Source organism: Thalia democratica, chromosome 7 (assembly GCF_965202585.1).
Source record: "Thalia democratica chromosome 7, ktThaDemo2.hap1.1, whole genome shotgun sequence".
NCBI classification, from domain to species: Eukaryota; Metazoa; Chordata; class Thaliacea; order Salpida; family Salpidae; genus Thalia; species Thalia democratica.
Genome location: NC_139171.1, coordinates 40,433,968 through 40,446,686, shown reverse-complemented (window position 1 = coordinate 40,446,686; position 12,719 = coordinate 40,433,968). Strand labels below are relative to the sequence as shown.

At 26.1% G+C, this 12,719-nt stretch overlaps 1 protein-coding gene across 2 annotated transcripts; it reads left to right on the top strand.

The window, feature by feature from the left end:
* The first annotated feature begins 67 nt into the window (after window positions 1-67).
* Window positions 68-9,107, top strand: LOC145840493 (uridylate-specific endoribonuclease-like). 2 transcript variants are annotated; one of them, XM_082947773.1, is made up of 7 exons: window positions 68-274; window positions 844-997; window positions 1,916-2,115; window positions 2,647-2,743; window positions 3,556-3,682; window positions 7,901-8,031; window positions 8,329-9,107. In XM_082947773.1, exons 1-7 carry the CDS (start codon window positions 190-192, stop codon window positions 8,447-8,449), a joined length of 915 nt encoding a protein of 304 aa, XP_082803899.1. In that variant the 5' UTR covers window positions 68-189; the 3' UTR covers window positions 8,450-9,107. The 2 variants fall into 2 exon arrangements, with proteins under 2 accessions (XP_082803899.1, XP_082803898.1); XM_082947772.1 differs by having other exon boundaries at window positions 841-997.
* Window positions 9,108-12,719: the final 3,612 nt, after the last annotated feature.

Here is a 12,719-nt window from a genome sequence, read left to right as displayed (position 1 = left end):
TTTTAGTTCATTTAATTAAAATATTCTTTCAAAATCGAAAAAAAAAAAACTTTTACTTTAAAAGTTGTTTCAATATTGAGCTTTAAAGTATTACTTTTATTTTTATCGATTGTTTCCTTAGATTTATATACTTTTTTCAAACTTCTTGCACAACAAGAAATTTCTCTAGCACAATATAGGCCTAAGTAAATGGAAATAGAAAAACAGGTGGCTATGATAATATTGCTATCTTACATTATATTCACTCTGCTGAAATTAAGTAGTTCTAATTTAGGTTGGTATTAATATTCAATAACATGAAATAGACATATTTTTTATTAAAAAGATTTTTATTTGAAAAAAGTAATGTTATTTATTTTTTCCATTCAATTTACTCAAATACTTCAAAAAAAAAACACACTTAAACTGCAGTTTTTTATGTTGATTTAGAAGTTATAAAATTAAATTTTAGTTTTTCAGTGGAATATATAAATCTTTTTAATAGTAATTTATTTTAGTACTTTTATCGCAACGTGTTTTGATGCAAAAATAAAGTGTAGAAGTTAAAGTTTATCTAATTAAAACAAAACATTTTCAACTGTTCACTATTATTTTTCATTCAGTTTTAATCTGTATGTGCATTTTAATATATATTTTTGTATTATATTTAATTGTATGTTTAAAATTATCACTAATCATTTATGAAAATATTTTAAACAAATACAAAAGTAACACATTAGATGTAGATAGTTGTAATGCTATTGTAAATATTTAATGACTACTGTATAATTTTTTTGTGCCTTAGTATACAGAAATTATTGTTAACTATTTACGATGATGATTTTAATGATGTTATCTCAGAAGAAAATGAGACTTCTGTCAGCGAAGACGAGTTCATGAAAATTACGCAAAATTTGTGGAATTACGACGACAATAGAGCGGTGACGTTGCAGGATTACGTCACAAACAAGCAATCGTACACCTCTGGATCATCTAAATTTGATAGCAGTGCATTACCGTAAGTGAACAGTTGATAATTTATGTATATATATATTACTAAAAAGTATATCGTTATTTTTCTCTAATAAGCTAGAGACTTCAATTTTTTCAGAACATTCCTTTAAAAATGTTTAAACTTTCACGTTTTAAAATTTGAAAGTTTGAAAACAGAAGTTTTGAGTCCAAATGTACCAAAAAACTCCTGTTCTCAAAATAGTTCTCGAATGTATTTTGTTTCTAATTTGAAGAAAGTAAAACGTTAAAGTTTTAGGAGAGATAGAATTTTTATCAAATAGTTTTTTTTTTTTAGTTTGTAAATACATACATTACTTATCAAACTCACCAACATAGACCCCTTGTGTCTTAAAAGTTATGTTGAGTTTTGTTAAGCTAAAAAAATTGTGTTTACATGACAATTAATATTCTTAAAACAATGTTTAAATGGTTACAACTCAAAAAGTGATAAATATATAATAGAATTAAAAAGTGTGTATGTAAGTATAAATAATAAGACTATGATACTAAAAGAAATTATATCTATTTAAAAATAAATTTAAAACTTATAAAAAAAGTTCTATATTTTAAAGTTTATTTTAGCCATATATCAAAAAGTATTTAAAGTTTGGCAAAAAAAAAGTGTATGTAGGTATTAATTAAGCCTACATAGACATTTTTTATTTATATCAATTATATATTACTTCTTAAGTTGTGGCCCTTTAAACATTTTCAAAGAATTTGAATTGTCGGAATTTGCATTGTCCGAATTTGAATACTCATGCACCGAAAAGTTATCTACTAGCTTTGATAAAAGTTAACAAATTAAGACTTACTTATAAAAATTAATTTGGAACCACTATGGCCTTAACTTGTCTATAAATTGTAGAGTTTTTTCAAACAACTTTCTATATATTTTTACATAAAGAAATTTGTAACACAGTTTCTTTACGTCGCTCAATGAAGAATTATTTAAGAAGCCAACATATGCTTCGTTTATCGCACTATTAGACAATTATATTGCAAAATCTGGAAACGCTGAAGAAGTTACTCAGACAGAATTAAATGAGCAAAAGTTGTTTCTTGAAAACTTTTGTAGTACAAAAATTGGAGAGTATTTATTTCAGTTATTTGTTGAAAAAAGTACGTATCGACTCTTCTTAAATAACCAAGTCAATATACTTTATATAAAACTTAATTTCATGTTAGTTTTTATATTTTCTTACACACAATAAATTCTAGTTCATTTTAAAGCTCAATTACATAACTTGACTTGAGCAAGAAATATAATTTGTAATTTTCAGTTTGTTAATTTAAATAAGTTTGAGTCTTTATCAACGTATACTATTATAATTTTTTAAATGTGCCAATGTTTTTAAAACTAAAGGACAAACTTCTTTCTCAATTACATTACATTAAGACTAAAGCTTAGTTATTCAAAATTTATGAAAATATGTTCCTTTTTGTTTTTTGATGTACAACAGCTTAAATATTTAGTAAAAATCACTTCGAAATTAGCTGTAATTAACAACAGTGTTTTCAAAGTCTTCCTTTTTTTATCTTTTGTGTTTATTGTTAATTTTTAGGTGCATACCTAAACGCCTGTATACATTATGAGTTTTTAATAAATATATTTTAATATGTTATAAAGAAATCAAAAAAATAAATTTTTAGACATAGTAACTGAAGAAATATCTGCGTTTAAAACATATTTAAACGATATTTGGTTTGGACTCTACAGCAGACAGAGACATGTACTTGATTCTTGTGGGTTAGTTATTTTATTGCATAATTTTTAACAGCTTTCGTTTGTTAATGTTTTTACACCAGGTTTACACGTAGTAGTTGATAAGGGAATTTTTTTCCTGCTTTTTATAATGCTTAATTCATACAAAAAATGTATAAAATATGTTAATTTTCATCGAAGTATTAACTTTAGATTTTTATCCGAGTACTACAGTTTATGCATATAAGTTGTTTTACTTATTTGTATTATTTATTTTCCTTGAAAAATATGGCTGTTAAATTTTGAAAATAGTTTATACTTTTTTCTAGCCGTGCTTAATTAAAGTTTTGTAAGCTTGTCTTAAGTAAAAAACGTACAAAAGTTATTGAAAATATATTCAATTTGTTTTTTTTCAATGAAATAGAAATACTAAACTTGAACACCTCACCAAATTCAAACGGAATCAGACGCTTTACTTTGTGTTTATTTTAAGTTAAACTAGTATTTGAGTAATAAATATAACAATTATTGTTTGTATTTTCGAGTTAAAATAAAAATATCCTATACTAAAAAAAATCAAGTCTTATGGTATAAGATTTTTTTAATAATTTACGATGTTGTTCTTATCTTTACAAAAACTAAAATTTTACTTTTTTTTCTAGTAACAGTTTAGATAATAAACATAAACTTTTTTAGGTAGTATAACTTATTTTATTCATAAATAAAAAAGTTTCAAAATGTTTTACCTTTGCATTTTATTTCAAACCTTATTATTGTTTGTAAGTAAAGTGTGAAACTCAAAACAACAATTTATTTTTGTCTGATGACTGCAGTATAACTTTCATTTATTTTTTTAGGTTTGAGCATGTATTTATTGGTGAAGTTAGCAAAGGAAAGGTTGTTGGACTTCATAACTGGTTAGCTATTTACCTCCAAGAGAAATCAGGAAACTTAAACTATTATGGGTATACCAACTTTAAAGAGGTTATTTCACTTAAAAAGTTGTAATTTTTTATGTTATAGTTTAGTTTTATAAATAAGATTTTAACCTGAAAATTTTCAAAAAATCATATACAGTAACCTCTCGCTTATTTATGCAAATTGTGTCCACAGGAAAAATGCGTAAAGATACGAGAGATCGTAAAGATACGAGAGGTACCAAATAAACATATAATGGCTGTCTTTTGATATTGCTTCTAGTTAAAAGTATACTGAAGACTTTCCTACATTTAATAATTCATTTACTTTATTTATAAATATGAGAACAAAAGATAAAATTATACATATAATGAAAAAAAAGAATTAAAATTTATACAAAATAATAAAACTTGTAGAAAATTTGACTAATTTAAAAAAAAGTATATTTTATCTTTAATTATATGTGACTTATTTAATACTTAACATTTATATTATATTCTACTTAGCAAATTCAATTTATAATTAAGCATTTGTTTACAATTAAAAAATGGTGTTGTGTCTTTAATAAAAAAAATTTCTATAACCTTTAACAAAAATATGCATTTGGTGCTGTAACAGATTTCTTCTTTTGAACAAAAATATATAAAATATAAGAAAAATGTTTAATAAAAATTGTTTATGTTACTACAACTTTTTTTAACTTGACCTTTGCCCACATAAGGATAAACTTGTCTTGCATTGTGTTAAAGATATATAGATTTTTTGAGTAGGAATCAAATTTCATGCCATGATTTATGCAATATTAAAATTTTTTTTTGAGGTTTTTAGAATTCTAAAATGCGTAACTAAATAAGGGTGCGTAAAGATGCAAGAGGTTACTGTACTTTTAAAGTCCTTTATTGTAATGTTATTCGTTAAAATATCTATCAATAACTTTTTAAGTGGTTCATCTTAAGTTTATGTATTCCTAAAATATTCTCGGAAAATTTCTTGATTAATATGACTTTTTAAATTAAACACAATAAATATTTTACTTAGTAGCATATCAAAATTTTTGTCGTAGACGTAAGCTTTCCTTCATATCAATTTAATACACTTAATACATTAAAGAATGGTATTAGTGGTAAAAATAGAAATTAAAGTGCTTTGAACGTGAATACATAACTTATAAGAGGCATTTTATTTGTTTGGGCTTTACGGATAACGAATAAGCTGCAGTTTAACTTTTTAAATTAAACTCAATAAATATTTTACTTAGTAGCATATCAAAATTTTTGTCGTAGACGTAAGCTTTCCTTCATATCAATTTAATACACTTAATACATTAAAGAATGGCATTAGTGGTAAAAATAGAAATTAAAGTGCTTTGAACGTGAATACATAACTTATAAGAGGCATTTTATTTGTTTGGGCTTTACGGATAACGAATAAGCTGCAGTTTAATTACATCGCAAAGATTTAATGTCTTAACGTGTTTAATTTAGTTTGCTAAAAAGTGTTTTGTTCTTTCAGTTCTATGGCTAATAGTTAGATAGTTTATTTTTAATAAAAATTTATAATCAACAAAATCGGCGAAAGTCTGCAGAACAAGTCCGGACTTTCGTTTGCCGTGAGACAAGCTCAAATTTAACAAAAGGGTTGATCATGCCAATTCGATCATCAGACCACAAGTTTCGGTAGACTGAGACCGGTTTCGTCCTTATTAATATAATAAGGACGAAACCGGTCTCAGTCTATCGAAACTTGTGGTCTGATGATCGAATTGGCATGATCAACCCTTTTGTAAAAATTTATAATTTTACTTTTTATTTTCAACAAACTTATTTTATTAAAATAAATTGTTTTTTTTATGTTACTGAGTTTTTTAACTGTTTTTTATAAAATAAAAATAAAGTTAAGAGAGAGTTTAATTGAATTTATTATGTTTTCTTTTTATGTAATTAGTAGTGATGTACCGGACCCACAATTTCGGGTCCGACCGGACCCGGATCCGGACTTTTTTTTTAAATTAGAATCCGGCCGGAACCGGATCCGGACTTTTTTTTTCAAATTAGAATCCGGCCGGAACCGGACCCGGACTTTTTTTTCAAATTAGAATCCGGCCGGAACCGGATCCGGACTTTTTTTTCAACTTGGAATCCGGCCGGATCCGGATATCAGACAAAAATGGCAATATCCGGCCGGACCCGGACCCGGATAGTGAGTCCGGTACATCACTAGAATAAACTAGCCTGAGTCAGAATGAGGTTTTTAAAAACTGAAAAAAAAGAACTTTAATCTAATAATAAGTAGAACAGCTAGCCACAAGGTTTACAAATTTAGGTGTTATTTACAATTAAAAATCTGAAATCAAGTTCTTGAACAAAATACACTAGAAAATAACAAAATATTAAAAACTGGATCAGCTCAAACTCATTCAAAATCTAAAAGAAAACTAGCCTGAGTTTTTATAAAAAACTAAACTAGCCTGAGGCAGTCCAAGATTTTCTAAAATTCCCAAAAATTTTCAAACTAGCATGGTTGCCACTGTTTAAGTCAATAAAAATAGCTAGAGTGAGTATAAACAAGCCTGAGTCAGAATGAGGTTTTTAGAAACTGAAAAAATACTTTAATCTAATAATCAGTAGAACAGCTAGCAAAGGTTGACAATTTGGTAGTAAAGTTGTGGACTGATTGTTGTACACTTAACTTATTAGTACTACCCATCATGATTAAATCGCACCTTATTTAATTAATATCTAACAAATACTAAATTCTAGCTGAGACTACTTTCTATAATCAGAAACGATAGTTTTGAGTGATGAATCTTTTATATAAAACACAACAAGAAATACTAGCATATACAAAATTATTAATTACTTTGGTAACACTTTTAAAACTGGAAGCTATTTAAATCTATATCAAAAGACTTAAAACAAAAAACTAAAAATTAAATAAAACTTTTAGTAAACAAGAAAATGTAAAATTTTTAATAAACTATTAATCTATAAACCTGGCTTAAATATTTAAACAATTAAACACCTGTTGAAATATTCACTTTTAAAACAAAACACTACTTACAATAAGCATTAACAAAAACGTTCAAGATATTTTGTTACTTCAAGCTACACACCAAACTAACTAACTGCTTACATATAAACTGCGTTGCATGTACTGATGTTTTGTTGCATCAGTATTTAGTTTGAAACATTTCGTCATATGATTCTCATTGGCTCGTATTTCAACCGTATTAACTATAAATATTCTCTGAGCTCAACTTTAAATAATAAATAATGCAAGTATTCATTCCAAAGTTTTCAATTTTACAACATATGTAAAGAGTTGCATTTCATGAAATGTTTATTTCATAATTTAAATGTAAAATAATGTAAATTAGTCACGTGTACAAAATGAGCCAATCACGGTAGATGTTTAATTTTAACTGTCGAAAATGACACTTAATAATTTACACAGGGTTTGTTTTTGAAAAAATACTTTTCAGTATGCTCTTTTTTACTAACTAGATCCGGGTCCGGCCGGATCTCTGTTAGGATCCGGCCGGACCCGGATCCGGACTATTTTTTCAAATTAGAATCCGGCCGGAACCGGACCCGGACTTTATTTTCAAATTAGAATCCGGCCGGAACCGGATCCGGACTTTTTTTTCAATTTAGAATCCGGCCGGATCCGGATATCAGACAAAAATGGCAATATCCGGCCGGACCCGGACCCGGATAGTGAGTCCGGTACATCACTAGTAATTAGTAACTTTGAAGTTTTAAGAAATTAAATAAATTATTTGTTTTGATTATACTTACCTTTAAAGAAAAAAGTTCAATGTTTTTATTGACTGACTTATATATTAAGTATTCTGGTATTATCCATTGTATTTACATTGAGAAATTTATAACTTTTAACATCAGTTAAGCTAGTTCCTGCTGACATTAAAAAGTTATGTGTAAAATATTTATAGGCACGAGTTGCAGAGTCTTAAATCTATATAAAATTTTTATACAGAAATATAAAAGTGAAGCACACAAAAATAACGTTTTTTTGTTGCGATAACTTTAAAATGCACTATATCTTGCACTGTAGGTAATAGTTTGATATTATAATAGTTTTTTTTGCGAAGAATTTTAAATAATTTGAACTAACTTTTATGGCTGAAGCATAAAGTTATCATTGCATAAACCTGTTGCACGATACCTAAATACTTCAAATCAATAATAATAGTGGTATATAAACAGTATTTTTAGTCTGTAATTTTTTTTTTGTATTTTATATTAATTTTACAATAAATCAAAGCCAAACTTATACGGGTTACATTATGAATGGCTTGGAGAAATGAAACAAAAATCCAGCATTTTAGTTGGAAGTAGTCCTGAATATGAAATTGCAATTTACACTTTGTGCCACGTTTTAAGACCTAGTAAAAAGTAAGTTATTAAAATAAGATAATTAAATCAATAAATCTTTACAAGTAGGTTATTTTATTAAGTGCTATATCAAATAAGTAACAAGCTACCTATAACTAAAAATTAGAAAAAAAAAATTTACTATATAAAACTTTACTTCAAATAATGTATAAAAGTGTTGCATTTAAAATTTTTTATTAATAAACAGAATGTTTTAAATGTTTTCATATTGCATTTTTAGTTAGTACGAAAATTTATTATTCAAAATTAAAATTTCTCTAATTTTAAAAAATAACGTATAATGATTTAATTCACCAGGTGCAAAATAACCATGGAAAATGAAAATGGGTACAGCCTAACAAGGAAGATTCAAACTTGGAAGTGGGATCGATCTCGACCCAAATCCGGTGACTTCATTGCTGCTGCTTATTTCTTGTAGCTTGCTAGTCTTTATTCACTTTGCAAGTAGTTTCAAATTAAAAAAAAATTAGTTAATCCATGACATCATTAAGCTAGTAAGTGTAATTAACACTTGTGCTATTTTTTAGTTTTTTATTTCTGATGACCCTTATAGTTTGTTTATGCTGCATAAAAGATACTTGTATGTATTGATTTGTCACAAGTACTCTTAATATACTGCATTTCTTCAAAAGCAAAAACGTTTAAACCTCAATTAAAACACTAACAGGGTATGTTGCTATTATGTTTTAAATTAAATGGGTGTTTTAATTGCTTTTTGTTATTTATATTTACAAACGTTGTATGGAAGTAAATGTGTTAAGCAATCAAGGTTTATACTGTAATTTATTTTAATTTGGATGTTCTACAATGTTTTACACGAACTTTATTATTTTTGTTTAAAGTTTATATGTATAGCTTTTAAACCTGTATAAAGCTCCTTTTTATTGTTAATTTTATTGTGATTTTTTTAGTACATATTTATTTTGTACTACATTTTGTGTGTTTAAAAGATATAAATTAGTTTTTTTAATATCAAATACTTCTGTTGTATATTTTTTAAATTTTGGTGAGTGCATTCGTGTTTCATTCGATGTATGATTATAGTTTTGACATAATATATACAGTAAAAAAAATAAAAAAGTATAAATGAACAGTAGTAGCCTTTGAAAAAAATAGTGTTTACTTAAGTGTATTGGGTAGTCAATTTTAAATTTTACATGTGATCTTGTTTTATTTTTTCTATCTGACACTTTTAACTGCTGAAAAAAATTTCAAGTAACTTTTGAGATACAAGCAATCAAAGTCGGCTAGTTCGTTAGGTTCCTTAGGGAATGCGAAACCAAAACGATTAAAAAGTTTCACTAAATCTATCTTATTTTCGAGCAATCTTTTTTACGTTTGTCTTTAAAACATGAAAATTGTATTTTTAAATATATCTAAAATATTAAATTAGAAAAATTTATAATACATATAGAAATTTTTATCAAAGCTTGAGGTATCTAGATTGAAAAATAAAGATTTATTTTCATTGAATTTTTTAATTTCCAAAGACTTTAAGAAAATAAAACTTCAGTCCGTAAGTTTGTATCGCAATCTTTTAGCAAAACTAGCTACATTTCAAAAGTTGGCTGAAGTATTTACATTCTATAAAAACTAACTTGTGGTTTTTACTTTAGGCTTTCATATAAGAGTGTATGTTAATTTATTTAAAAAAGGCCTTCAACATTTCGTATACACAAACTTGTTTTATAGTGATTTTCTGTTTGCAGCTTTTTAACACTTTGCAGTTTATAATTATAAACAAGGCTTGTAATAATAAAGTTGAAATCATTTATTATAAAAATTGCTAACATCACAAACAAACTAGATTACGCTGTAAGCTATGGTGGCAGTTGTTGAAGATAACTACTGAGGCCTGTTTTACGCGCGCTTATTTACCAGCGCTTATCTTACTACTTATAAGTATTAAATTTAATTAATTTCTTCTTGTCTTTCGATATTTGATACCTTACTAGCCCGAAGTGAAATAAATAATTTTAGTAAATATGGAACTAATAAAATCTATATTCAGTAGAAAATACAATTAAATAAAAACGATAAGGAAACTAAATGTAAATTAATTAAAAAATCTTTCTAGATACTGACAAATTTAAAACCGAACCGTTTTCAAATAGAACGGCTTACAAACTGAGCTGGTTTGAAGACTTAATGGCTATTTTATATAGAAGACAGAGTTAATTTATACGTCAAGACTTATTTGTTAATAAAGGCAAATTTGACAATATTTTACGAATCTAGCAGATGTATACGTATATAGTATTAAGGCATTCTGCTTTTAACAGTATATAATTCTATTAGAGGTCTTCGTTTATATTTAAATTCATTTTATTTTATCTAAAAATTTATAACATAGTAAACATTTATAAAAGTTCTATAAAACATTGTACTTGTATTTATCTTCTACAACTAAAGTTGAGTACATTACTATTGTACTTACAACAAGAAATACACCATTTGTACATTTACGTAAATCAATACAATTGATATTACACACATACGTAAAATCTAAATAAAATACTTAGTTTTTGCTGCGCTAATATATCGAAATTACCTGTTTACAAAATACATTTGTAAATAAATTAAAATCTCCACTTATTCCTTCTTTGAGTTTATTTTATGATTCATACACCTCTGTCGTATATGTTTATAAATTTTGAATTAAAGGACTTTAAAAAACACATTAAGCAAACTATATACGTTTATTAGAAAAAATATTAAAATACCAGCTTTTTATATAACCTATCAAGTTTCCTAACATAAAATTCAAGAAACAAGCTATGAATTTAGCTAGTTCCACGTTTTATTTAAAGTATTTGTAAAATTCTGATAGTTTAAAAAAAGTTTTTGTTTTGATATTACTTATACATAGTTTATTGAACGACAAAAATACGCTCAAAATATTTGGTTGTAGGACCTGGTGCACGAAAAAACCTTTCGGGTATTGAGTCGCACACCACGGATATCTTTTAAGTCTTATCCAGGACATGATACTTGACTTTACGTAAAGTTTTTCTACTGTCAATACTTAACTGACTTCATAGTACCTCATTTAAATGAACAATATTTGTGATATGATTTATTGTACTTGAAAAAGTTATCATTACATTGGAAAATAGCAAAAATGCAGCATAACTATTTTCTATGTGTAAAAGATATTGAAACCAGAGGAGGTTGGCATGCCAACTTCCAAGGATTTGTTTAGAAGGGTAGGGGGGTCAATGGTTGACTCATGGCTAAGAGATCTTTGGCTCTGAATGCGAGCACTCTTAGCCCGAGTTTGAATCCTAGTGTCTGGAAGACACTCTGGATTTGGACTGACCCGTGACATAGTTTAAATTTACTTTAACAAAAACTATTTAATAATATAAAATACAAAGCAGTTGAGATAAGTTCATATACTAAAAACTTAATAGTAAACCAATTTGTAACAAAATATAAAAAACTTAAAATGAATAAAGTAGTTAGAATTAGACAAAAATTACAATAAAAAACTCAGGTATGAAAAAATTAATAAAATTTTATAAACTGTTATAAAATTTTATACAATGTTAACAAAATTCAAGAAAATACTTAAATTTGTCTAAAAACAATTTAAGTATCTTGCTTATAAAAAAAGTCAATAAAATTAGTCACTAGCACACAGGAAAAGGTAAATCTACTGAAAGACAATCAACTCCACTCCAATTCTTTCCTCAGAACTCAGACTACTATCTCTAACAATGCCCCAAGCTCACAATAGTCATTTCTTTGAATGATGACTGTTGTTATAGCAACAATTTCAAACTTCTGGTACTATAACTTGTCAACATCTCATTTGTTGTTGTTTTTAGCTTTCCCAACAACAAAAAGTTTCCAATTAAAAAACAGAAAATTGTAATTAAATAACGTACCGTTACAATATTTTTGCATAAAAAACTATTCTAAAGTCCAAAATTTAAATTACATTCTGTTAAAGTAAATTATTAATGTTGACTTATTTTTAAGTTTTTTTAAGCTTCATGTAATAAATTATGATACAACTAACCAGTATTTAAATTACTAAGTAGAGTACTAAAATAGATATACCAAGGTTTTTTTTTTCTCAAATAACATACCTAAACAGTTTATTAATTAATAAGTTAACAAAAGTCACAAAAATATTTGAAATCACTCTACTTCTTTATTAAACAACTTTATTTTAAAATACTATTCACTTAAATAAATATGCTCTACGATAAAAAACAAACATATTGCCAAACGGACATGTCATATGTTTATTTAAAGCAACCAATTTAAGTAAATTTGGATTAAGTATTAATATTTACTTTTTGTCTATGCCTTACTTTAGACTAAATGTACCTATTTTATACTCGCTATTAAACTTGATTTTTTTATAGTACTTATTGACCATCAAAATATAAAAATAAACAAAAATATTTATTGATATACGATCATTAAAATAAAATTGTGTTTAGTTGTTAAAATGCAAATTTGATAAATAAAAATGTATTTACTTGTTATAAATTGTAATATTTTTGTTTAAAATAGTGAAATTATTTGCTGAAAATATATTTTTTGTCTTTATTTACCACCGTTTTCGCTAAGTCCCAAAAATATTCAAGATTTTATTAACTAACTCAATTATTTTTCTACACACAAAAGTTTATTTTTAATTAGTTAAATAAGCAATCCTAATAAAAGTGATCATC

Bases quoted from the DNA above. Each gene is read 5' to 3' on its own strand.
- LOC145840493 (XM_082947772.1), top strand. From the start codon at position 190: ATGGAAATAGAAAAACAGGTGGCTATGATAATATTGCTATCTTACATT. The intron at 2,744-3,555 runs GTTAGTTATTTT...TTATTTTTTTAG, and splicing joins CATGTACTTGATTCTTGTGG to GTTTGAGCATGTATTTATTG. The intron at 3,683-7,900 runs GTTATTTCACTT...AATAAATCAAAG, and splicing joins GGTATACCAACTTTAAAGAG to CCAAACTTATACGGGTTACA.